This window comes from Taeniopygia guttata, chromosome 18 (genome assembly GCF_048771995.1).
Source record: "Taeniopygia guttata chromosome 18, bTaeGut7.mat, whole genome shotgun sequence".
Lineage (NCBI taxonomy): Eukaryota > Metazoa > Chordata > Aves > Passeriformes > Estrildidae > Taeniopygia > Taeniopygia guttata.
In genome coordinates, this window is record NC_133043.1 from 1,802,162 (window position 1) to 1,825,884 (window position 23,723).

The 23,723-nt window shown below is 61.9% G+C and overlaps 3 protein-coding genes across 8 annotated transcripts in view; 1 reads left to right on the forward strand and 2 right to left on the reverse strand.

Moving 5' to 3' along the window:
* Window positions 1-4,028, forward strand: NPTX1 (neuronal pentraxin 1). The gene is made up of 5 exons (XM_030287285.4): window positions 1-649; window positions 817-1,024; window positions 1,476-1,720; window positions 1,809-1,988; window positions 2,093-4,028. The coding sequence occupies exons 1-5, from the start codon at window positions 206-208 to the stop codon at window positions 2,312-2,314; spliced, it is 1,299 nt and encodes a 432-aa protein (XP_030143145.4). The 5' UTR covers window positions 1-205; the 3' UTR covers window positions 2,315-4,028.
* Window positions 4,029-12,444: 8,416 nt separating this feature from the next.
* ENDOV (endonuclease V) lies at window positions 12,445-22,856 on the reverse strand. Of its 4 annotated transcripts, none has more exons than XM_072937098.1 (10): window positions 22,698-22,856; window positions 21,858-22,029; window positions 20,647-20,781; window positions 20,237-20,276; window positions 20,023-20,135; window positions 19,845-19,913; window positions 19,148-19,276; window positions 15,552-15,637; window positions 15,206-15,297; window positions 12,445-15,067 (listed from the first exon to the last, which is right to left on the reverse strand). In XM_072937098.1, exons 1-9 carry the CDS (start codon window positions 22,733-22,735, stop codon window positions 15,207-15,209), a joined length of 873 nt encoding a protein of 290 aa, XP_072793199.1. In that variant the 5' UTR covers window positions 22,736-22,856; the 3' UTR covers window positions 12,445-15,067; window position 15,206. The 4 variants fall into 4 exon arrangements, with proteins under 4 accessions (XP_072793199.1, XP_072793198.1, XP_072793201.1 ...); XM_072937097.1 differs by having other exon boundaries at window positions 12,445-15,070; XM_072937100.1 differs by lacking the exon at window positions 15,206-15,297.
* A 5-nt stretch (window positions 22,857-22,861) lies between these two features.
* RNF213 (ring finger protein 213) overlaps window positions 22,862-23,723 on the reverse strand; it is a 46,204-nt gene continuing 45,342 nt past the window's right edge. For all 3 annotated transcript variants that reach the window (XM_072937093.1, XM_072937094.1, XM_030287361.4), the window contains exon 66: window positions 22,862-23,464. In XM_072937093.1, the coding sequence (XP_072793194.1) occupies window positions 23,308-23,464 (157 nt within the window). In that variant the 3' untranslated portion in view covers window positions 22,862-23,307. The remainder of the gene's footprint in view (window positions 23,465-23,723) is intronic.

Sequence of the window (23,723 nt, forward strand, 5' to 3'; positions counted from 1 at the left end):
CACAGCATCACCTCCGCACGCTCTCGCACTCACTCACGCCGCGCTCCCACGCGGGGCCCCCCCGCCGCGGGCCGGGATTCCGCGCTCCGTGACGCCCCGCGCGGCCCCGCCCGGCCGCGATAAAAGCGGCGGCGCCGCAGCGGAGCCGGAGCCGGAGCCGGAGCCGGCCCGGAGCGAGCGGAGCCGAGCGGAGCCGAGCGGAGCCATGGCCGCGGGGCCGCCCGGCAGCCGCCGCCTCCTGCCGCTGCTGCTGCTGCTGGGGCCGGCGCTGGGGCCGGCGCTCGGCCAGGGCCTGGGGCAGACGCGCTTCATCTGCACCTCGGTGCCGCTGGACGGCGACGTGTGCGCCGCCTCGGCGCTGGGCACCGGCTCGGCCGAGGAGCTGAAGGGCACCGTGCTGCAGCTGCGGGAGACGGTGCTGCAGCAGAAGGAGACCATCATGAACCAGAAGGAGACGATCCGCGAGCTCACGGCCAAGCTGGGCCGCTGCGAGAGCCAGAGCGTGCTGGAGCTGCCCGGCGAGGGAAAGGGCAGGAAGGGCTTTTCCAAGAACACCATGGGAGACCTGTCGCGGCCGGCCGCCGCCGAGACCCTCAGCCAGCTGGGGCAGACGCTGCAGTCCCTGAAAACCCGGTTGGAGAACCTAGAGGTACGCGAGGAGAGCCGCACAGCCGGGCACCGGGAGCCGCGGGGACCGGGGCGCCCGCGCATCCCAGCGCGGGGAGCGCGGAGCCGGGCACCGGGCAACCCGCGGAGCCGGGCACCGGGAGCCGCCTCCCGGTGGTAACAGCCCGCTCCTCTGCTCGCCCCTTGCAGCAGTTCAGCAGGATGAACTCCTCCAGCCAGACCAACAGCCTGAAGGACATCCTGCAGAACAAGATCGATGACCTGGAGAAGCAGGTGCTGTCGCGGGTGAACAGCCTGGAGGAGGGCAAGCTCAGCCCCCGCAACGAGTCCGAGGAGCGCGGCAAGATCGAGAGCACCCTCACCTCGCTGCACCAGCGCATCAGCGACCTGGAGAAAGGTACCGGGCGCTGCCCACCCCCGCCCGCCCGCGGGACCCCCGGGCCGGCTCCCGGAGCTTCCCCGCCGCTGGGGACCGGGCGCTGCCGGATGATGCGGAGCCGCTCCCGCGGGCGGATCTGCCGAGCCCGTCCCGTTGCCCTCCCCGGGAGCGGTCCCTCTCCCCCTGCTTGGCTTTCCCTGTGGCAGGGGTCGGGACTGGCTGATCGTTAAGGTCCCTCCCTACCCAAACCCTTGCTCGGTGCTTCCTGAGGCGGCCGGTGCCCGCGGGCTCCGCACCGGGGGTGCTCCGGGCGCTGCCGGTCCGGGGATTAGGGAGCCGCGCGGCGCCGGAGGGATTTGCTCCTCGCTGCCATCTCAAGGCCCGTTACATAACGGGGTGGGGAGGGGGGGAACCCCAAAGGGACAGGAAGGGGGCCCGGCAGGAGCCCACCGCCCCCGCGCTCCCACAGGCCAGAAGGACAACCGGCCCCCGGACAGGTTCCAGCTCACCTTCCCCCTGCGCACCAACTACATGTACGCCAAGGTGAAGAAGAGCCTGCCCGAGATGTACGCCTTCAGCATCTGCATGTGGATCAAATCCAGCGCCTCCCCCGGCATGGGCACCCCCTTCTCCTATGCTGTGCCCGGGCAGGCCAACGAGCTGGTGCTCATCGAGTGGGGCAACAACCCCATGGAGATCCTCATCAACGACAAGGTACAGCCCCGGGGCGTGGGGAGGGTGCTGGGCTGGGGGGGCAGCGTGGGGGACCCCCGCGTGCACCACCCTGACCCGCTGCCCGCAGGTGGCCAAGCTGCCCTTTGCCATCAACGACGGCAAGTGGCACCACATCTGTGTCACCTGGACCACGCGGGACGGCGTGTGGGAAGCCTACCAGGACGGCACCCAGACGGGCAACGGCGAGAACCTGGCCCCCTACCACCCCATCAAGCCGCAGGGCGTCCTGGTGCTGGGCCAGGAGCAGGTAAGGGCGGGGGCAGCCGCGGGGTCCCTGCCGGGCCGGTGCCCGCGAGGGGACGGACGGGGCCACCCGGCCCCGGTGCCCCGGTGACCGCGGCTCCTCCGCAGGACACGCTGGGCGGAGGTTTCGATGCCACGCAGGCCTTCGTGGGGGAGCTGGCCCACTTCAACGTGTGGGACCGCAAGCTGAGCCCGGGGGAGGTGTACGGCCTGGCCACCTGCAGCTCCAAGGCACTCGCGGGCAACGTCATCGCCTGGGCCGAGGCCAACATCGACATCTACGGCGGGGCCACCAAGTGGACTTTCGAGGCCTGTCGCCAGCTCAACTAGGGCCACGGACAAGCGAGAGAAACCTCCTCAGCGGGTTCTTTTATTTATTTTTTTTTCCTCCTTTTTTTGCGCAAAAACAACCGAGAACGAAGCCACCCGACTCGTCCCGGGAGCAGGGATGCCCCGGCAGCGGGGCGCCCGCCCCCGGAGCCCCACGACCCTCCGGTTTCTGTCTTGCCAACGTCCTTCAACGCCTGCGTGCCTTGGCCTGGCGCGGCTGCGCCTCCCCGCCGCCCCCCGGCCCGGCCCCCGCTTCGCCGCCGCTTTCCTCGGGCACCGGCGCCTGAAAAGGCTGCGGGGCCCGGCCCAGAGCCCCCTCGGGGCTCCTCTCTGACCCCCCCGGGAGGGTGGTGCCTCCAGAGCTGGGGGAGAGTTCCAACATGCCGCCCCAGCTGCGCTCCACACCCCGGGGCTGCGACAGCGGCTGGCACTCCCGGGAGGGGCGACCCCTCCGTTCGCAGCCCCGGGAGGAGCCGCCCCCCTTCCCCGGGGAGCCCCGCGCCCCTCCCCGGCCGGCGCTGCTCCCGAGCACCACAGCCATAGCCCCGGGCTGCGGCGGGCACCGGGGCGGGACCCCCGGCGGGACCCCCCGGCCCCGCTCCCCGACCTGCCGCACTCAGGTACCCCCGGCCCCGCCGCCTGCAGCCCCCCGAGGCTCCTACGCGCCGTAGCTGGTGACAAATAGCCTTTACCGTCCCCTCCAGTCCAGCTCCCACTGACAGGTCTGAAGCCTTTCTGCTTTTGATAATACACTCTCTTGTTTCTCTTACTGTAAAGGGAAGTTTATTACCAATAAAAAAAAAAGGGTATTTTTATGAAGATAAGAAAAAAAAATATATAGAATTATCAGCGCTCCCTGAGGAAAAAAAAATAGTGCTTTGAGATTCTGCAGGATAAAAAGAGATAAAGAAGCGTATTTTGAGATAATAGATGCATTTTGTATGGTTTCCTTTTCTAAACTCCTGATTTTTACGACAGATTGCACTCCCCAGCCCCCCTCCTGCCCCCCAGGGCAGCCCTGGGCGGCAGTGGAGGATGAGGCAGAGAATTCACCCGGGGCTCCAGAGCCTCACGACCAACTCCAAAGATGCGGCAAAGAGACGGGCGGAGCGGAGGGGTCCGGCGGGGCCGGGAGCTGCCCCCGCCCGGGGAGCGGAGCCCGGAGCCCGCCCCGCCTCGGCTGCTCCGCGGAGCCGGCGCAGGCAGCAGCACCCCCAGAGCGAGACCCCGCGCACGGCTCAGGGCTGCGGATCCTCAGCCGTGCTCTTGGTGCAAGCAGAAAAACCCCGAACCATCGAGAGTTAATTTCAGTTCCTTCCAAGCCCCCGTTCACGTCGGCGAGCACAGGCACAACCTGCTGAGAACAACAACGAGACCATGGCACGGGTTTCACCTCCAGCCCCAGGTGCGTTGGATTTGCCAAAAAACCACGAAAGGGTGTGATGTCAACGCAGTGTACATAGTGTACAGTAGGGGAGAGAATTAATGTATCTTAATTTGTCATTATTTTGCTAACCAAAGCTGTACATTTTTCCTACTCCTGGCTCTGTCTCCTTTGGGATTTGAAGGGGTTCTGACACCCCACGCATTCGGCCCGCATCGGCAGTTCTGACAATGCACTGTTTCTACGGATTCTCATGCTTTTTCCATTTTATTGCTGGGATTACATGAATTGTTGACTTTATTTTTACACAATAAAGCGTGAAGAAAGACACCGGCTTCTCTCACGTGTGTCTGTTCCCTGAGCAGCCAGTGCTCAGCAGCTTGTCTTTTTCCACAGGAAGGTTTTGTGCCTGCATGAAGCAGAAATTTCTGCCCAGTTGCTCTTGGAGCTGGCTCAGGCACTCCCTGAGCCTCTCTGCCAGGCTGTCTCCTTCTCCTGTACCCTCAAACCACATCTTTCCCTGCTTTATGTAACACGCCACACAAACTGATGTATTTTTTCCTCAAGCCACTGGCTGGAAGCTCTTTCTGGGTCCTGCCAGGCTGGTGCAGGGGACAGTGGCACCCCGGGGCTCTGCAGGAGATGCTCCCGGTGCGGGCACCACGACAAATCCCGGGACCGGCCGTCTCAGCTCCCGGGGGCTGGGGATGGCCACGGGGAGCGACACGGCAGGGGACACGGGGAGGGACACGGCAGGGGACACGGGGAGGGACAGTGCAATGGCCACGGGGAGGGACAGAGCAATGGCCACGGGGAGGGACAGAGCAATGGCCACGGGGAGGGTCACGGCAGTGGCCACGGGGAGGGACATGGCAATGGCCACGGGGAGGGACACGGCAGGGGACACGGGGAGGGACACGGCAGTGGCCACGGGGAGGGTCACTGAGGGTCCTGCAGCCACTTGTGCTGCATCTTCCCAAGACCTTCCCCAGTCACTGCAACCTCTGGTAAAGGCGTCCCTGACTGGTCACCTGCCACCTCCCACACCTCCAGCTGCTCACAGCCACCCCGGGGTCCCGTCCTTCACCCAGCCCCTGCCACCCCCACAAAGCCTCTTCTGCTCCGGAGCGGAGCGTTCGCTCCTGTGGCTGCTGCACGTCCTTTGTCCTTTCCAGGACGCCTCAAGCACAACCATTGGAGTAAAAGGGAAGGGAGATGCTCCGAGTCAAACTGCAGCGCTGGGAACCAGCCGTGGTTTTCACACCAAAAGCCACAGACTGGAGCAGAGTGACAAGTGCTGGGCACCCTGGGGAGGGGACAGTTGGCATCAGGAATCTGCTGGGGGCAAGAGGAAAAGTTTCAGGGCACTTCACTGAGCCCCACAGGGACAGCTGAGCGTGATGTGCCACCCGTCCATCACCCACAGTCAGAGAGCAGGCAGGGGACTGCCACGGCTGAGAGGGCAAGGCAGGGTGGGCAGCGACAGGGGCACAGGGGGCACAGCGGGCACTGAGGGGGTGCTGAGGAGAACGGTGCAAGCACGAGTTCCCCCTTCCCCGGTTCCCCAGATCCCCCCAAGTGCAGGAGGGATTCAGAGCAGTGTCTCCCCAGGCCCCGCACGCCCTTGCCCGGGCACCGCTGCTCCCCAGCCCTCGCAGCAGCTCGGCCCTCGCTGGCGACGCAGACACCGTCCCCCCCCGCCCTCAAAAGCCAGCTGCTCCAAGGGACAGGCTGTCGGGTTCCGTGGCACTGGGAACAGCCCACATCCTCGCCAGGGGATGCTATTTATACCCAGGGAAGGGCGGCAGCTCCTGCCTCACTCAGCCCCCAGCCCTGAGCAGGGCCGTGGCCCGGGGGTGCTGCCACAACACTCTCGGCCCTCCCCGTGCCAAGGTGACATCCCAGCGCCCACCCGCTGCAGGAGAGGGAACGACCCATCCCCAGCAGAGGCTTGTGTGCCCTGCAGTCTGAGCTGCAACAACGAGACGGCCCCAACAGGCGGGCTCGGCTGCTCCTGGGGTACCCGGCAGAAGTGGGGTGCCCCCACCCCAAGGCCGTGCACGGCCGGGGCAGGGCAGGGCAGGGCAGGGCAGGGCAGGGCAGGGCAGGGCAGGGCAGGGCAGGGCGGGGGAGGCTGCGGGTGGGATGTGTGTGATGTGGGAGGTGGCTGAGGGAGCTGCAGGAACTCCAGCGGGTAACGAGCCCCCGGCTCATCGCCCCCCGCCTTCCCGGGGCTTCGAGCAACCCTCGAACTCTTAGCCCCCCCAAAGGCTCTGAGTACGGATGGGTGCAGTCAGCTCAGGCAGCGAGAAGAAGCAGAGCAGCCCCGGCCAGGGCCGTCCCTGTCCCTCCCTGTCCCTGTCCCTGTCCCAGCTCGGCGCTGGTGCAGCTCCAGGCACGACACGCAGCGGTGCCAGCTCCTGCGGGAGGGAGGGAGGGAGGGAGGATCCTGGGAGAGGTGAGGAGAAGCCCGGCCCATCAATCTCGCAGCGTCCTGACACCTCCCGCTGCACCAGGAGCCGCTGCTCGGGTTTGGTGGCAGCAGCGCTGCGGTGGCAGCGAGAGCCGGGATCAGGGAGCGCCTCCCCTCCCCAGCGCACAAATCCAGCAGCTTTTAGAGCGGCAGAGCAGATGGAGATCTTGGGCTGCGTGAGGACAGGCCCCAGGACTCGGGAGATGGCTCAGAAATGCCCACAGGGGCGAGGGCCAGTCCTTAAGGGCAGGACGCAGCTGGGATTTACAGCTCTGATCCGGCTCCCCCGGCACTCACATGGCAGGGAAACGCCTGGCAGGGCTCTTCGCATCCTGCTGCCTCCTCTGCTCCCACCGCTCGGGACAGCTCCTCCGGGGGCTCCGAGGGGTGAGAGGAAGCGATGGGGCGAGGAAAACTGAAATATGCTGTGTTTTACAGAGAAACACTCCCGAAAACCGGAGACAGCGTGTCCTGAAACGGCCTTTCCCACATCCCTGCTTGCACGGGAGCGCCGGGGGCCGCCTGCGAGCGGAGCTGCCTGCGGCACTGGGACCAGCAGAGTCCCAGAGCATCATCGCCACGCAGCGCCCGAGGCTGCGAGGCACTTAATAAACGCCGTTGTTGGATTAATTAGCGGTGGATGTGTCACGCCGCGCGGCTGCGGCAGCACATGGCTCCAGGAGACCCGGATTAAATATACATGAGACAGGCGGTGGGAGAGCCCCGAGCAGCGAGGGAACCTCAGCGCCCCGCCGGGGCAGGGCTGAGCCGGGGAAACCGCAGCAACGTCGGGCAGGGGCTGCAGAAATCGCTCTGCCTTACCCCGAGCGCAGCTGACCGGGGTTGTACATCCCCTCCTCCCCAGCACCGAGCCCGGGCGGCGCCGGGAGCAGCAGCATCCCGAGGGATGACGGACGGCCCGGGAGCTCGGGCAGCAGCTCCAGCGGGAACTCCCCGAGCCGGGGCCGAGGGGCTCAGCCGGCTCTGGGCATCACGGGCATCTGAGACACCGCCCGAGGCTGCCCAGGGACACCAAGTGGCTTCAAGAAGCCACCCTCGGGCTGGCACTGGAGGAGGAGGAGGAGGAGGAGGAGGAGAGCAGGGAGGTGGGCGGCCAAACACTGCAGCCGGGCAGGGCTGGGGAACATCCCGGCTCGGGGAGGACAGGGATGGGATGGATCCCTGCGTCAGAGGGCAGGGGGAGCAGGGCCGAGCCCTGCCAGGGCCGGAGCACAGGGACCGGCCGGGGCACTGCAGGCAGCTGGACACCTCCCCGGGCATCGAGTCAAGGCCGACAGACCGTTCCGGTCACAGGCGTGAGTCACTGGCTGTGACAGCGGCCCTCAAATGCCACTCGGGAGCCTTTGCTGGCAGAGCATCGGCTCCTACCCCCTGTGGCACTGCCCGGCCATCCTGGCCAGCGCAGCCGGGGAGGGGCTTCCTCGAGCCCTCCGTCCCTCCGGAGAACACAACCAGAACCGGCCGGGGCCGCACGGAACCAGCAATTCCAGAGCAAGCGTTGCTTTTCACAGCCCGCAGCCTCCCCACGCTCCTGCTTCCCCAGCCAGGCTGACTGCGGGCAGCTCCCAGCAGCAGGACACCCCATCCCGCCCCCACGGGGGGCTGGCAGCTGCTGAACACGGGCCTGCCCCCCGTTTGTGCCTTCTCAGAATCTTTTCACAGCCTTTCCCGGGCTCCTCCTCCTGCGATTTTCCCAGCTGCTGTCAAACGTCACCTTGGCAGCTGCTTCCTCCATCCTTCCTATTCACCCCGACGGATTATGGAGGGGCGGGGATCTCGGACTCCACCAAGGAGCTCTGGGCAGATCCTCCTCTGGCTGGGGGTCCACCAGGGATCCTGACCCCCTCCCGGGGGCACAGAGGGGAATATCACCCATCTCCCACCGGAGGGTCCCCCATAAGCTGCGCTCCGCCGTGGGACAGCCCATGGGGGTGCACAGAGCAGAGGCAGACTCTGTCTTCCAAAGCTGATTAAAAATAGATGCAGCATCAAACTAATTATGGTGATTAATTAGCATTTCTGGAGCAGAGTGAGCACAGGAGGGGGCACACGGGGAGGAGTGGGTGGTGCAGCGGGGTCAGGGCCCACCCTGTGCTGCCCCGGCACCCCCAGTGCCCCCGGCGCTCTCCAGGACTGGGGGTACCGGGGCAGCACATTTGGGGGGTCCCCAGGCCCCCACTTCCCTCCGTGTCAGCAACAGATGCCAAACCCCACAGCGCTGCTGGAAATTAGGTCAGCGATCGCCCGCGGCACGTTGGAGCGCTGCTCATCCTGCCGAGGTCCGGTGCGAGGTGCCACAGGGCAGCCCCGCACCAGCGGCCACCCCCGGGCCGGCTGGCGGCGAGGGCAGGAGGGATGCAGAGCTCCGGGGCAGCCCACAAATCCCTCCTGCCCGGGAGGGGCCAGCAGGGCTGCGGGGCTCCCGCTGAGCCGGTGCTGGTGGAAGCGGGGAATGACAGCATCCCGAGCACCCCACACCCCTGGAGTCTGCCCCCCTACACCCCATGGGGCGGGGAAACCCCCCAGGGACACGGCGGCGCTGATTTCTTCCTTCTGGAAAGCGGAGCAGGACCCCAGGTGCCTACAGTGACGGTGCCCACCCTCTGCTCACACCTCTGCAGCTCCCCAAAACCTCCCCGCGCCCGGGGACCGCGCGGGTTCAGGCACCGACGTTGGGTTTGGGATATGGGCTGTGCCCCAGGGTTGGCAGCGCTTTCGGCTCCCTTCTGCTGCCCCCCAGGCCCAGTGCGTTGGGCCATTACTATTCACGGGCTCTGTGGAAGCGCCCAGGGCTGGGAGCGGAGCCCCGGGCCGGCGGATCGCGGCGATCCCGGACTGCCCGGGACCCCCCAGCCCCTCCGCCTCGCACTCCCGACACCCAGGGCCCGTCCCAAGGGCTGGGGCAGGGGCAGCTGTCGGAACTCAAAATGTCCCTCAGACATTTTTAGAGGTTCCAGGCCTTGGTCAGAAGCATTTGAGACCCTGGCAAGCAGCTGAAAACAGCTGTGATCTTGAGTTTGAACCATGGAATGAGTTACCAACTTTGAAGGTGGAACAAGCAGTCACAGAGGGTTAGATGGTATAGTAAAAGTAGCCACAAATTAGAGGGAAAAATTTTTTAGTATTGTACAAGGGGGTTTTAACACCTCTACAGGGGGTTTTACTTTGTACATGGGGGTCAGGAGTTCTAAGATGGAGGAAAGTGGGCCTGATCCTGTTCTTCCTCCTTCTTCTTCCTTACCTCCATGTTCTTGGTGATGTTGGCATTCACAGATTGGTTTGGAGTAGAAGAGCACATTGTAACATAGGTAGTAGGTATTGGGGACGGGGAGAGGAGCCCATTTCCAGCAAAGAGGAATTTATCCACCTGCAGCCGGAGGCGTGACGAGGCTCGGGGCGGCCTCGGGGACCACACAGACCTGCCTGACCGGGGGGCTTCGTCCTCAGCCTGTGCAGGGGGACTCGGCTCGGACGTGGCACCAGGAGACGCCGGGATGTTGTCCCCAAGGAACTGGGATGTCCCCGGCCCCGCTGGTGCCCCGCGGGTGGGGCAGAGCCCGGCTGCCGTCCTGCCCTGCCTCGGCAGTTCAGGCACGAGCAAGAGCCACATCAAACTAATTGGATCCCAGTTTACTGCAAACAAAGAGAAGGCAGGTGACATTTACCTAGCGGAGTAATTGATATCCGAGTAATTTGTTGGAGTAACCTCATTACACGCCAGCTGGATTTCCACACCCTCCCAATCCCACTCATTACAAACAAGGTTTGTGTGTTAATCAGAGCGCTTTAATCACGGTGCTGCCCACCATCCCTCCGGCAAGTTACAAAGCCACCAGATTTATCACAGACTCTAAACGCTCGCCCAAGAATCGCTGGGGATTTCATTAGCAGGGAGCGCTGCTCCTCGGGAAAGAACCGCACATTGGTCCCGCAGTGATGCACACCCTCCTCCCTTCCCGCAGGCTGTCCCTCCATCCCGGCCCGGCTGCTCGCCTCCTCCTCCTCCTCCTCCTCCTCCTCCTCCTCCTCCTCCTCCTCCTCCTCCTCCTCATCCTCCCCAGCGCAGGCAGGAGCTGTTCCCCCGCCAGACACCGGCTCCAGTCACAACACGAGCCGGGAGCCGCCGGCAGAGCCTCCCACGCCGGGAGCGCGGCCCCACGAGCACTGCCCCACGAGCACTGCCCCACGAGCAGAGCCCCACGAGCACGGCCCCACGAGCACGGCCCCACGAGCACTGCCCCACAAGCAGAGCCCCACGAGCAGAGCCCCACGAGCACTGCCCCACGAGCAGAGCCCCACGAGCACAGCCCCACGAGCAGAGCCCCACGAGCAGAGCCCCACGAGCACTGCCCCACGAGCACTGCCCCACGAGCACGGCCCCACGAGCACGGCCCCACGAGCACTGCCCCACGAGCAGAGCCCCACGAGCAGAGCCCCACGAGCACGGCCCCACGAGCAGGGCACGGCCCCACGCTGCAGCTCGGGCAGTGACCAGCTGGGCTTTGCAGGCAGAGGCACGGCGTGCCAAGCAGGCGCTCCAAGAAAAGCAGGAAAAAGCGTGTTCCTAAGGAAACATCCTGCATCGAGCCCCCGAGGTGGGAACCAGCCCAGGAATTCATCACGGGCAGCTTTCAGAGCCTTGCTTCATGTTTTTAAAGCTGATCCGGCTGCTGGGATGGGGACGAGGCACTCCCAGCGTGTCACCATGGACAGACCCAGCTCATGGGGGACCCCCTGAGCATCCGTGGGTTCCACCCCGAGAGCAGCCACCCCTCGGCACCTCCTCCTGCTCCAGCCCCGGCTCTGCTCAGCAGCGATGGCTCCTTGGCTCCTAAACCCACCCAGCAGCCAGGAGGAGAAGGGAGCACCTCCCATGTCCCACCCTCGGGGCCCCCAGTCCCCCAACAGGACAGATCTGCTGCCTCACGGATTTGCTGCCTTGCTTTGGGCTGAGCCTTGTACAAGCTGCTCCATCACCCTAATGACACAGCTCATAATCACCTCATTTGCTATTAATTTGCTTGTCAAGAGAAATTCCACTGATTTGCTTTTAATTAATGGGGTCTTAAAATAAAGCGGGGTGGGGGGGGATGGGGGAGTGCTGGCGGGGTTCTGGTGAGAGGATCAGGGAGGATCAACCACCACCAACAACGGGAAAAGCAGTTGGGGGGGAGAACTATTTATAGGACAAAAGGAAGGGAAAAATCAAAAAAAAAGGACAAAAGGACAAAAAAAGAAGAAGGAACCAAAAGCCCTGCAAGGGAGCCATGACGTTCCCCAGCTCCCTCTGCACACCCGGGCTCTGTCCAGGAGCCACCACATCCAAGAGGCCTCAGCTGCCATGGGATGGAGGGACCAGCACTAAAAACGCCCATTTAGAGCCAGAGCAGGGCCCAAACCCTGGGAATGCTCCGAGATCCAAGGGACACAGCTGCCCCAGGCAGCCCCACAAACTCCAAATGCTCCGGGAATGGGGGAAGGGAGGGGGCTCAGCTCCTGGGCCCAGCCCCACACCCAGCGGGAGCGCCCAGAGCACGGCTCAGACCTGCAGCTGCACCTGGCTTGGGGAATCAGGAGGGAAACAGCCCCCCTAAACCCACCCAACCAAGCCAGAGGGAAGAGGAATGAGAAGCGGGGGCAGGGAGGGGGGAAATCCCAGTGAAACGCATCCCCCGTCCTCGGCTGGAGTGTCCCAAAATACAAAGCCTGAGTCACCAGAGCTCAAACTGCACCGGCAGCACCTACACTGCCTCCAGCTCCAGACACGGAGGTGGGAGCTCATCCCAGCCAGCTTCAGACACCTGGCACGGAGCTGCTCCCCCTCAGAACCCACAGAACAAACAAACTTGCATCCTAAAGCACCTCCTTGGGACGGAGACACGCACGGCAGGTGCAGGGATCCTCCTTCCTCATCTCCAGGTGTCCAAACACAACGGAGGGAGCAGATCCAGAGAATCTGCAGCAGAACCATTCAGCACCTGGGAGTCAGGAAACCCAACCCCAAGTCAATTCTGCCCCGGTTTGTCACCCAGGAGCCATCACTGGGCAGCCACATCCCTGCCCCAACCTCACAGCAGCACAGGGTGACCAAACCCTGAGACACCTCCAGAGTCTCCCAACCAGTCCCAGATGAAATGGTGAGAAAAGCCCACTGGTGATAACAGGAGGATTTACAAACAGTCAGCAATAAGTAGTCTCCTCTGTTTTCCAACAAGTTACACCCAGAAAAGCCAATTTCCAGCAAACAGAGAGTTAAAAAAGACAAGCCATGTATGAGTTTATTTCGAAGGACACTCAAGCTCCAGTCTCTGAGCTTCTGTTAAGAGGTTTCAAGCATTACAAAGCGATTTTCCCTTCCCAAGGTTATAAACCAATTAGATAAAGACCAAGTTAATCCCTTATTGTGTCCAAAGAGCCACAAGCAGACACCAAACACAGAGATTAGTCCCTTCCTTTAGGCACTCGCATTTGGGCAGCTGGAAGAGCATCCCAGGCACAGGCAAAGCCCAAAGGCAGCGGCACAGAGCCCCCGGCTCCAGCAGGACACTGCAGCACCATCCCCCTCCTAAAGCCTCCCTAGGTGACCTCATCCAGAGTCATCCGAGTTTACCTGCACCTGGAAGGAGAGGAGTTCAGAGCCTCACGCACAGGGAAGCTGGGGAAGTGATGCAGAGCCATTTTTCTATGTTGTTTTGTTTTTTTTTTTTCCACCTGATTTTCCCTCATCTCCTGGGCAGAGGCAGCTGGGGGTGCTCAGGCCAGCCGAGGACAGCAGCGTCCCCAGCCCTGGATCCCTCCCAGGCTGAGCACACGGACCCTCTGTGGATCAAAACACCCAGACCCCAGCAGGAGCACCCAGCAACAGCCCCTGAACAGCCACAGCCTCATATTCCTGTCTGAGCTGGGCTCAATTCCCCTACCTTCCACCCAAATCACAGCTTCAGCTGCAGAGCCTCTCCTGCCCAGCCCAGCCCAAACCTCTCATTGTCAAATACCAACCAAAAGCACAAAAAGAGCCCAAAATCACCAATAGATCAGGGACCAAAACCACAGACATTCAACATGAGAGCAAAGCCAGCCACTCCCTGGGGCAGAAGCCACAGTCCCACACACTGCAGGTTCCCCTGCTCTGCCAGGGCCCTTCTGGAGGAGCTGCTGCCCACAGAGCCTCCTCCAGCACAGCTGAGCCTAAGGAGGACCTCATTCAGCACACCTGAGGTGACTCTGCAGTGGGAGTGGTGTCACCCAGAACTTGAGAGGAGCCAGGGATGTCCCTGTGACCTCCCAGCACAGGCCAAGGCAAGCAGAAAACCCAGATGGATTTCCATGGTGTTCTGGCCATGAGGTGCAGGAAGGAGCTGTTCCCTGCCCACGCTGTCACTCGTGCCTGAATTTGTGACAGCCTTTAGGACACTCCCTACGGCCACAGGTTTGTGTGGGGCTGCAATGAGCAATGAACTGATCCCTGCTGGCTGTGGCTGTGTCCCTGCTCCCTCGGGGCAGGACAGGCCTGCCACAGGAGGCTGTGTCTGTGCAGGGAGGGGACACGGCTGTCCCTGTGTCCCCTGTCCCCTGCCACAGCCAGCGCCAGGCTCCCTCTGCCCCTGGCCTGCAGCAGCCCTCAGGATCTGCTCAGGATCAAAGGAGCAGCTTCCACGGTGGTTTTTTCCCTTGCAGGCTCTGTCCACCCACGGACAAACCCTGGTGTGAAGCAGCTCCGAGGGTTCCCAGGAGAGCAGCTCCTGCGTGGGGCCTGGGAGCTGCAGCTTTGCCTTTGAAAACCTGTCAGCAAAAGCTTTTAGGGAAGTGCCCTGTCAGTGCCCGTTCCCCTCTCCAGCACTGCCAGGACCAGCCCCAGAGCTGCCCAGATGGCCCCAGGGGAGCAGGGTTTGTCACCTCCTCCTTTCCCCAGCAGGTTCAGGAGGGACAGCTCAGACCCCAACACAGCAGAGGCACAACAGGCTGGGTTTTCTCCTCCCCACCCAGAGCAGAAAAGAACAAAAGCTGTACAACAAAATGTATGCAAAATTGAGGTTAAACAACCACGGGGGCCTGACCTGATCACCCCTCCCCACCCCCAGGAAAGCATCCTTCTTCCTCTTCAGGCTGGAATCTTACACAGCCACACCAAGATCTCCCAGAGCACCTTCAGGAACTGTCAGGAACCACCTGCCAGCCTCAGCCAGGATCCCACACCTTGGGAGAAGCTTTGGTTCTGCAGGCTGGATGAGGGTTGAGGATGATTTGGGCACAGAAGCTCTGGGCTCTGCTCCTCAGGCCGAGCTCCAGCCTGGGATCTGGGCACCTGGAGTGCTCTGTGTGCCAGGAATGATATCCCCATGCTGCTGGGAGGGAGATGGTTCCTCCCATCCTTTTTCTTAGACGATCCTTCTTCCAGGAAGAGCTGGGCAGTGCTGCTCCCAGGGATGTGCAGGGGAATGGGAGAGCCCAGGCTGTAGGGACAGGGGGAAGCTGCTCCAAAAACAGTGGGAAGGGAGGGCTCTGTGCCACAGAGGTGTGGTGGGAGACACAGGCTGGCTCTGCAGTGGCAATGCCTCAGCATCTCTGTAAATCAGCCCCTGCAGCTGCACAAGGACTCCGGTGAGGTGTTGCACACTTACACGTCAGCCTTTGCTTACACAAAGATTTTAACAGTACTTGAAAAAGAACCCTGAGAAATTCACTGCAGGGACTCTCCCTGAGCAGTGGCTGGTGCTGTCCTGTGGGACACAGCCTGGCACAGCTGTCCCTCAGGGTGGCACTGGGCTCCTGCATCCAGCAGGACTCAGCCTTGGTGCAGGAGAGGACCCAGCGAGGAGAAGCTCTGCACTTTCTTCTGGCACCAGACTAATCCTCCAATCCAGCTTCTTTTTTGCTGCTGGGAACAAAAATGAGAAAGTAGGAAGTAGTTTTAAAAAAAGTAGAAGCCAACAGGCACAAACAACTGGCACCTGGTGAGCTTGGGCTCCGGCAGCTCAGGGTCAGATGTAGCCCTGAACTGACACTGGCTCACCTTATGTAAGAGTGGGGGACTCTGACCCTCCCCAGGACCTGGGGGCCAAAACCAGCTCCCTGCAGGTATTTCTGATCCCCCTCAGGTCACACCTGTGGGCGTTAGGGCTTTGCTTATGACCAGTGCTGAAAAAAGACCAAATCCCCGCTGCCCTGCCCCAGCTCAGGACACGGTGCTGGCAGAAGCAGCGTGTGAGGCAGCGTGGCCACACGGAGCAGAAATCACCTTCCGGAGGCAGCACATGTCCTGAGCTCCCCACTGAGCTCACCTTGTCACCCTGCCTGTACCTTTAATGCCATTACTGCAGCTCAGGCCAGGAGCAGATCCCCTTTGCCCACACACCCACCTCTCCGGGCTGGCAGGGACAGCCTCCAGCACCTCCACTGGAGCACAGGGCTGCTTCCGAAGGTACTCCCTGGACCTGATGTCAGCCTGGAAGCAAGCAGGAAAAGGAGTGAGCATGGGCTGAGCAGCCTGGCTGGTGCCTCCTCTGTTATCCCCAGTGTGCCCATCCACCCTGCTGTCAGCACATCCCACCAGGAACACCGGATGGCTCAGGAAGGCACGACAGCCTGGGGCAAGGAGAGCACCAACCACATCCCAGGAACTGCTAGAAAGTGTTGCTGGGCACTTACTGGGTGTTCTTGCCCCCACCCTGAGGTGTTTGCTCAGCCCTCTGGTGCTGCACGACACCACCAGCAGACCCTTGATCCATCACAAGCACATCCCGGGCTCTTGGACAACTTTGAGGACTGGCAGTCGATTTTTACAGTCCTTCAAAGTTTTTTCTCTTTTAGAAACTTTTGTGCCATTTCTGAGCAGCTGCTGTGCCCACCTCAAAGGCAGAATGTCTCTCCCCACCTACAAAGCAGGATGTGACCTTCCCAGCTGGAAAAGCTTCACAGTGTCTGGTGACGAGCTCAGAAATTGGGTTAACACATCCCTGGGGACTGTCCTTGAAGCATGTGCTGCTCTCCACCCTGTGCTGCTCCCCAGGAGCCTCTCCTGCAGCCCCCAGGCCCCTCACCCTGAGCCCTTGGTGGAGGCTGTGCCTGCTGCTGGAACCTGTTCCACAACTGCAGAGCCTCCTGCCAGCTGAGAAGGAGAGAGTTACATAAGGGGTGGTTTGTTTGGGAGATTTTTTTCCCTTCCCTCTATAATTGGACAGTTTCATAACCGAACTGACAAATAACTTTGATCACTCTTCAGGATGAGCGATTACGTGATGGATTTTATAACCAGGGAAGCAGGCTGCTCAATAGTCCCCATGGGCAGAGCAAGGAGCAGGAGGCACAGCTACCAACTATTTTTCTAGGGAAGAAAAACCCCAACCACATTCTGCTGAGAACATCAGCTAGTGCTTGATGAGGTGGCAGTTCCCAGGCAGGGCTCACTCCTAACACAGCACTGGAGCCAGCTTAAGGTGGTGATTAACTACAGGCTAATCAATAAGATGGATCACTGCCCAGCAATAATCCCCACAGATTTGGGATGTTTTCAGAGGGGATGAGTGCTGGCTGTGGAAATGCTGCTTTGCCTATTACCTGAGGGGCCAGGGTGGTCCCTGTGCACAGCAGTCTTGGAGGGGTGCTCCCAGAGGGAGCTGGAGTCTGAGGACACCAGTGACTGGTGCCCAGTCCCAGAGGAGAGGCTGATGCCCTGTCTCATTCTTCTGAGGGCAGGTGCTCAGCGTTTCACAGAGGGTGACCTGCAGGCCTGCCCTTCCTGGTGGGCTGGAGCACCCTCAGGCTGTCCCAGCAGCCCCCTCCTGAGCCACCCCAAACCCACTGGGCACCCAGGGGCAGCTGAAGGAAGCAGCAAGTGAGCAGGAGGCTGGGGAGCAGCCAAGCAGGAACCTGACCCAGAAAGAGCAGAGCAGGCTCCCAGGGCAAGCCCTGGCAGCTGGAGAGTGGCACCAGTTTGTGCTTCCCTGCTGGGCACAGGGACCTGGGAATGAGCAGGGCAAGCACCAGGGAGGGGTCTGACCTCTGCCAGGAGCAAGGGCAGCTCTCTCAGCAGGGCCCGGGGCTGCTCCAGGGCCACTCAGGATGAGTGCTGTGCTGATTATTCTGGGATGGCAGCTCCTGCCTACCTCAGCTCCTGCCTGGGAGCTCCCACATTCCAGGCAGGACCTCAGGGAGCACAGCTCTCCTGGCTGGGCCTGGCCTGGCACGTGGAACAAGGACTGAGTGGGATGTAAATACTGATTGCAGGTGACAAGGGCAGCTCATCCCCCTGCTTCCTCCAGGAGAGATCTCACTTCTCTCATCTGCACCACAGCCAATTCCTTGGCAGCACAACCACACTGTGGGTTGAATGCAAATGGACCCTTCCTGCTCCCTGCCTGGATAATGTGCATTCCTGGGAAGCACCACATCCCCTAAAGCAGGAGGCCTGAGCTCCCACAGCAGCTATACTGCACATGCTGCCCTCACACGAACCTCAGGAGCTGCAGGCAGCTGAGCTCTCACAGACCCCTCCATCTCCAGGGCTGCCAGAACTTCCAGACCAGGACCTGATGATCCCCAAGTCATTCCTGTCACTGGGAAATCTGTAAGCACTTCTCCTATCAGGTCTGCAATTTCTGGTGACATATCATGGCAAAAAGGCCAGCCACCTGTAGCAGGATTCTCCACAGCCTCCTAGTTCTTAACTCCAGCTGCACGTGCTCCAGAGCTGAGGCTTTCAGCTCTGCCTGTGCCAAGAGCTGTGGCAGTCACCACACAGAGGAAGCAGAGCAGGGACAAGTCCCATGGAAAGGCTTAAGTGCCCTCATCTCCTGCCACCCCTCCAGAGTAAACACACTCCCCTGTTGGACTTTTCACCTCTCTGTAAGAAAAGTAATATTAATTCATTCCCTCACTCTAAGAAAAAGGTCACAGGGAACCAGAAGAGTCTCCGAACATGAGCAAATCCTGGAGATGGCTGGAAGCGAAATGAGGGTGATGAAAAGCTCCAAGACACTTTTCTGCTTCCAAAGGGAATGCTTCTCCCTTCCCTTTGAACACGCAGACTGCAGAGCTGGCTCGGAGCTCTGCAGAGGCATCTGTCCCTGGCTGGAGCAGGTTACATAAGGAGCTCCACCAGCCTCCTCCGGTCTGACAGGTACTGGGGCTGAGACTGGAAACTGCAGCTCTGCTCTGGACACCCCAAGGCTTGCTTTGCTCCAAGGAGTTAAGATTTTGGGGTAGTCTATAAGCAGAGTCTCAGTTTCAGGGAACACTGCAGCCCTGGAGCAGTGCCCAGTGGGGTCACCCAGCCCCGCAGGCTGCTCAGGTGGGCACACCCATGAGCCCACCAGCCTGGCACACAGCGATGCCAATGGGCTGTCCCAGGACAGTGTTAGGGACAGGGAAAGCCAGGCAGGCCCTGGGGTCACTCCCGGCTCTGGGCTGTGGAGCCACCAACAGCAGAGTGACCTCAGGGAGAAAGGAAGCACTTTCCAGGCCAGAAGTCCCAGAGTCTCTGAGCTTCTCCAGAGCCTTTCCCCGAGTTCTGCTGCGCTTCCAAATCAGCCAAGGCTGAGCCTCGGTGGCAGCTGCAGCTCGGTGACAGTGATGCAGTGCTGTCACCTGCTGGCTGCTGGCTCCGTGCACAGTGTGGCAGCGGGAAAGGCCCGGAGGAGCAGCACTGCGGGCTGTGCCGGGCTCCAAGCGCTGGGGAAACTGCACTCCCAGCTCCTGGGGATTAACACCAGCACGGGGAGCTGCCTGCAGAGAGGAAGCAGGGAATCAGGCTGGGTCTGCAGGCAGGGCTGGGAATGCTGCCGGGCACTGCCTCAGGAGAACGGGCCTGGAAGGATCAGTGAGCACCACCACGGGCTGGGGGAACTGCCCAGCAGGAGGGTGTCCCCAGCAGAGGAGGGGCAAAGTGAGGCTCTGGAGCAGCCCAGGGCTCGGCAAACACGGCAGCTGCCCCTGCTCCCTCCCCTCAGCGCCGTACCTGCCGGATGGGCTCCGGGACGCGGAAGCGGCAGCAGGCCCTGACCAGGCGCACGGCCATGCCCAGGCTCACCCGGTGGCCCACGGACACGTACAGGGGCCTGGAGCTGTTGCTGCAGCTCCGCAGCACCTGGGCAGTCAGAAAGGACAGATCAGGCACTGAAGAGGCTCATTTGAACACACACACAGGGGCAGTGGAATTAGGAGCCAGCCAGAGCCCTCGGGTGGGGTGGTGGCTCTGTGTTTGGAGCTCCCAACCTTCCTGAACATCTTCCCCATCCCAGTGTCTCCTGCAGGGCGTGTCTGTCCCCCGTGGCCCTTCCCCAGCCACCCAAGGATGCTCTGGGATGCAGGAGCTGTGCCAGCCCAGGCTGACAGCACACACAGGAAGTGTCTCCCAGTTGCCTGTTCCCGCTCTGCTCTGAATCAGCCGCTCCCAGACCGATCCCGGGAAGCTGCCAGGGAACTGGCACCTCTCCCAGACTGCAGCTCACCATCCAGGCTGCTGGAGCACCGCAGGTGCCACAGCCATGGACGTGAATGCTCCCAGCACTTGAGCTGCCAACTCCCTACAGCCACCTGAGCTCTGAGGGAGGAGCCAGCAGAGTCACTGGTCACCTTTCACACCTGCCCTCCTGCACAGGATCACTGAGACAGCCCCACAGTGGAGAGGGACAAGTGGCCAAGTGACAGCTTACCATGCCCAGGACCTTCCCCGAGGTGCCTGTCAGTGGGAGTGTCTCTCCTGACCTCTGCAGGGAACGAACCTAGGGATAAACCCACACCCGGTCAGCTCATTAGCACGTAATTATAGGTGGTTGTTGCAAATTCCCTTGGGATATGAAAAAGCAGAAACAAATCCCAGCCTGGCCTAACCTGCTCCCTGTGCAGCTCATCCCTGGCCAAGCCATCCACATGCAGGAGGTTCTTGGCCACACCAATGCACGGCAGGTCCGTCAGGACTCCGAGGTGACAGGCTATGCCAAATCCTGCCAACAAGGAGCCACTGTAGCTGCAGGGCACCAGGGAACAGGAATGCCAAGGGGCAGCACAAGGAGCAGGAGAGCAGGGCTCTCCATGAACAGCCTACCTCTGGGATGGAGCAGGCCATTCCCATCTACGAGAAGCACCTGAAAAAAACAAAGCAGAAATGTTATTTTCTGGGCACTGAGAGCACTCCAAGGAGCAAGCAGGGCTTCTGGCTCTGGGGGAAGAAGAAATCTCTCTTGGTTCCTCAGTTCTCCCTGTAAGGCTCTTCCTGCCCGTGCCTGACCCTGAAGCAGCAGCAGTGTGGGACTGGCAGTGCCCTGCACACACCACGGGCGGCCTGGCTGCTCCCAGCTCCACATCCCTGCTCCCCAAGGAAAGGGAATGGATGCTCCAGCACAGCTCTGCCCGTGCCCCTCCTGCCCCAGCAGCTCAGGCACCGGAGGGAGAACCCCTTCCCCAGGACTCTGCAGCCAGGACAGCCCAGCTCGGGACAAGGGAAACACAGCACACCTGAGGCTGGAGCTGGGGCTCCTCCTGCTGAAGTCTCTGCACAGCTTCCACCAGCACAGGGACCTCTCGGAAGGCCAAGAACCCGGCCACATACGGGGCAGTGACGGGCACCATGCGGCAATCCTGGTACAGCACCTGGGGCAGGCACAGACAGCACCCTGCCAGAGAGCCCCTGCACCTTCCAGGGCACAGACAGCACCCTGCCAGAGAGCCCCTGCACCTTCCAGGGCACAGACAGCACCCTGCCAGAGAGCCCCTGCACCTTCCAGGGCACAGACAGCACCCTGCCAGAGAGCCCCTGCACCTTCCAGGGCACAGACAGCACCCTGCCAGAGAGCCCCTGCACCTTCCAGAGCTCCTCCTCCGCTTCGTGCCCTCTGCTCATCACTTTTAAACCCAGGGACAGCTCATAGGAAACGGTGAAAGGCAGCACAAAACAAAGATTCCTGCCTTGCCCTGCAGATCACAGCAGGACTTGAGAATCAGTTCATTAAAATCCCAGCAGACAGCATCAAACTTTATTTCTGTGCTTGTTAGAGCTTTTATAGTGAAAGATAATTTTTATATCATTTTGAAAGCTGGGAAAGAGACCAAAAATCTTTATTAGTTCAAGTAAAATGACTGTGAGAAGTGAGACCCACGGCAAGTTTGGAAAAGCTTTCCTATGTCACAGCCCATATTATCAGCTGGTTCCTGGCAGCTCCCCCACAGCACCCTGCACACACCTCCCTCTGCCCCCAGGCACCAGCTCCCCGAACAGGCACTGCAGCTCCTCTGGCCCTGGGTGAGTTCCCAGCCATCCCACAAAACTCCGGCAACTGGGAGCTGTTTGCATCACACCTTCCGAAACTTCTGTCTAAATCGTTACAGGCATTGTTTTTGTGTGTGTGTGTGGCTTTTTTTGTTTGTTTTTGTTTTGTTTTGGGAACACACAATTGGAAGCTTTGCTGAACACACACAGAACCACGGAATGGTTTGGTCGGGAGTGACCTCAAAGCCCATCCCATTCCACAGCCTCTGCCATGGGCAGGGACACCTTTCTCTAACACAGGCTGCTCCAAGCGCCGTCCAGCCTGGCCTGGGACACTTCCAGGGATTCAGGGGCAGCCACAGCTTCCCTAGGCCGCTGTGCCAGGGCCTCACACCCTCTCAGTGAAGCATTCCTCCCCAGCATCCCGCGGCCCGTGGTGGCGGCACGGCCCGGGCGGTACCTCGAGAGCCGGGTAGCTGAGCACGACCAGGGAGGCGCAGGCACGGCTCTCGTCCCCCTTGATGTAGGACAAATCCACACCTCCCACCCGCTGCAGCCCGGAGAACTGCGGGTCCTTCTGCCACGGCTCGGTGTCCTCCTCCAGCAGGCCGGCCCTCAGCCGGGCCTGCTCCCTGCGGGACCGCCGCGCTCAGAGCGGGCCGCTCCGGCACCGCGGGGCCCCGTTCGCTGCCCGACCCCAGCCGGGGGACGGAGCACCGGCGGCTCTTGCCGAGGGTGCCCGTGCTTTGTGGGGACGCGGTGCCGGGGAGCCCCGAGCGCGGCCGGGCCCCGCCCGAGCCCCGTTACCGCTGCCCCGGCCCGAGCCCCGTTACCGCTCCCAGCCCCAGCCCCGTTACCGCTCCCCCGGCCCGAGCCCCGTTACCCCTCCCCCGGCCCGAGCCCCGTTACCGCTCCCCCGGCCCGAGCCCCGTTACCGCTCCCAGCGGCGTCGCCGGGCAGTCCCCAGGGCCTGTCCCAGCCCGAGCCCCGTTACCGCTCCCCCGGCCCGAGAGCCCCGTTACCGCTCCCCCGGCCCGAGCCCCGTTACCGCTCCCAGCCCAAGAGCCCCGTTACCGCTCCCAGCCCGAGCCCCGTTACCGCTCCCAGCCCGAGCCCCGTTACCGCTCCCCCGGCCCGAGCCCCGTTACCGCTCCCCCGGCCCGAGCCCCGTTACCGCCCCCGGCCCGAGCCCCGTTACCGCTCCCCCAGCCCGAGCCCCGTTACCGCTCCCAGCCCGAGCCCCGTTACCGCTCCCCCAGCCCGAGGCCCGTTAGCGCTCCCAGCCCGAGAGCCCTGTTACCGCTCCCAGCGGCGCCGACGGGCCGGGGACGCGGCCATGGCGGCGCCGGGCCCGTCCCGCAGCGCCGCCGTTCCCCGGCAGGCGCGGCCGGGCGCGGCCGTTCCGGGCCGGCGGCAGCGGTCCCGGCAGCGGTCCCGGGTCCCGGAAGGAGCCGGAGCAGCCGCGGGAGCTGAACGAGTTTATTGGTAAGGGGAGGGGGAGAACCCGGCCCGGGCCAAGGCGGGGCGGGCTGAAGGCAGCGAAGGAGCCGCGGCCCTCAGGGCTCCCCGTGCGGGTCCCGCCGCAGCGGGAGGCGCTGGGCAGGAGCCGGTTCTGCAGCCAGTGCAGAAAGGCAGCCTGCAAAACATCAACCCAGCACGAGGGCATCACGGTTTGTAAAAAAAGTCCTTCATATTCCTCCAGTGGCTCTGGACCTGTGGTGATCCAGGGTTCACATCGAGTTGCTGGGCCTATTTCACCCTCTTCCTCTTCCACGGCCGCCTCTCCTCTTCACATCAGGTGTAAGAACAACAACCCCAAACCCAAAGAACAACCAACAAGCCCAAACAAATGCCCAGAGTTCCAGAAGCCCTGACACAGGTATTGTGGCAGTCCCTGGCAGGGTTCTGTCCTAACTCTCCCTGTGCTCCCTGCGCTTGAAGACAGCAGCTGCCTTCCAGGTACCAGTGGCATGAGACAGAAGAATCTCATCTGGGAATGTGTCTTCCAGCTCCAGAGTTAATTCGGAGTCTTTGGCATATAGGTAAGGCAAGAGTGATTCCTTCAGGCTGGAAGACAGAGCAGAATGGCATTAACAGCTGGGGTACAGCAAACCTCAAGTGCCACCCAAAATACTCAATATCCACACTGAATAGGTGTGTGTGTAGTGAGAAGGGTTGAACAGCCAGGTGGAGGTACAGAGCCCAGCCAGGGGAGGCTGCGAGGCAGAGGTGAGCGTGCCTATCCCTGAAGGCTGGCCTTGATCATCGTGAAGTCTTTTTCCAACCTTAATGAGTTTGTGATTCTGTTACTATTTTATCCAACTGT

Bases quoted from the DNA above. Each gene is read 5' to 3' on its own strand.
- ENDOV (XM_072937098.1), bottom strand. From the start codon at position 22,735: ATGGCCGCGTCCCCGGCCCGTCGGCGCCGCTGGGAGCG. The intron at 20,782-21,857 runs GTACCGCCCGGG...TGCCTGCCCCAG, and splicing joins TCAGCTACCCGGCTCTCGAG to GTGCTGTACCAGGATTGCCG. The intron at 15,638-19,147 runs GTACGGCGCTGA...GCTTGCTTCCAG, and splicing joins TCCCGGAGCCCATCCGGCAG to GCTGACATCAGGTCCAGGGA.
- NPTX1 (XM_030287285.4), top strand. From the start codon at position 206: ATGGCCGCGGGGCCGCCCGGCAGCCGCCGCCTCCTGCCGCTGCTGCTG. The intron at 1,721-1,808 runs GTACAGCCCCGG...CGCTGCCCGCAG, and splicing joins AGATCCTCATCAACGACAAG to GTGGCCAAGCTGCCCTTTGC. The intron at 1,989-2,092 runs GTAAGGGCGGGG...GCTCCTCCGCAG, and splicing joins TGGTGCTGGGCCAGGAGCAG to GACACGCTGGGCGGAGGTTT.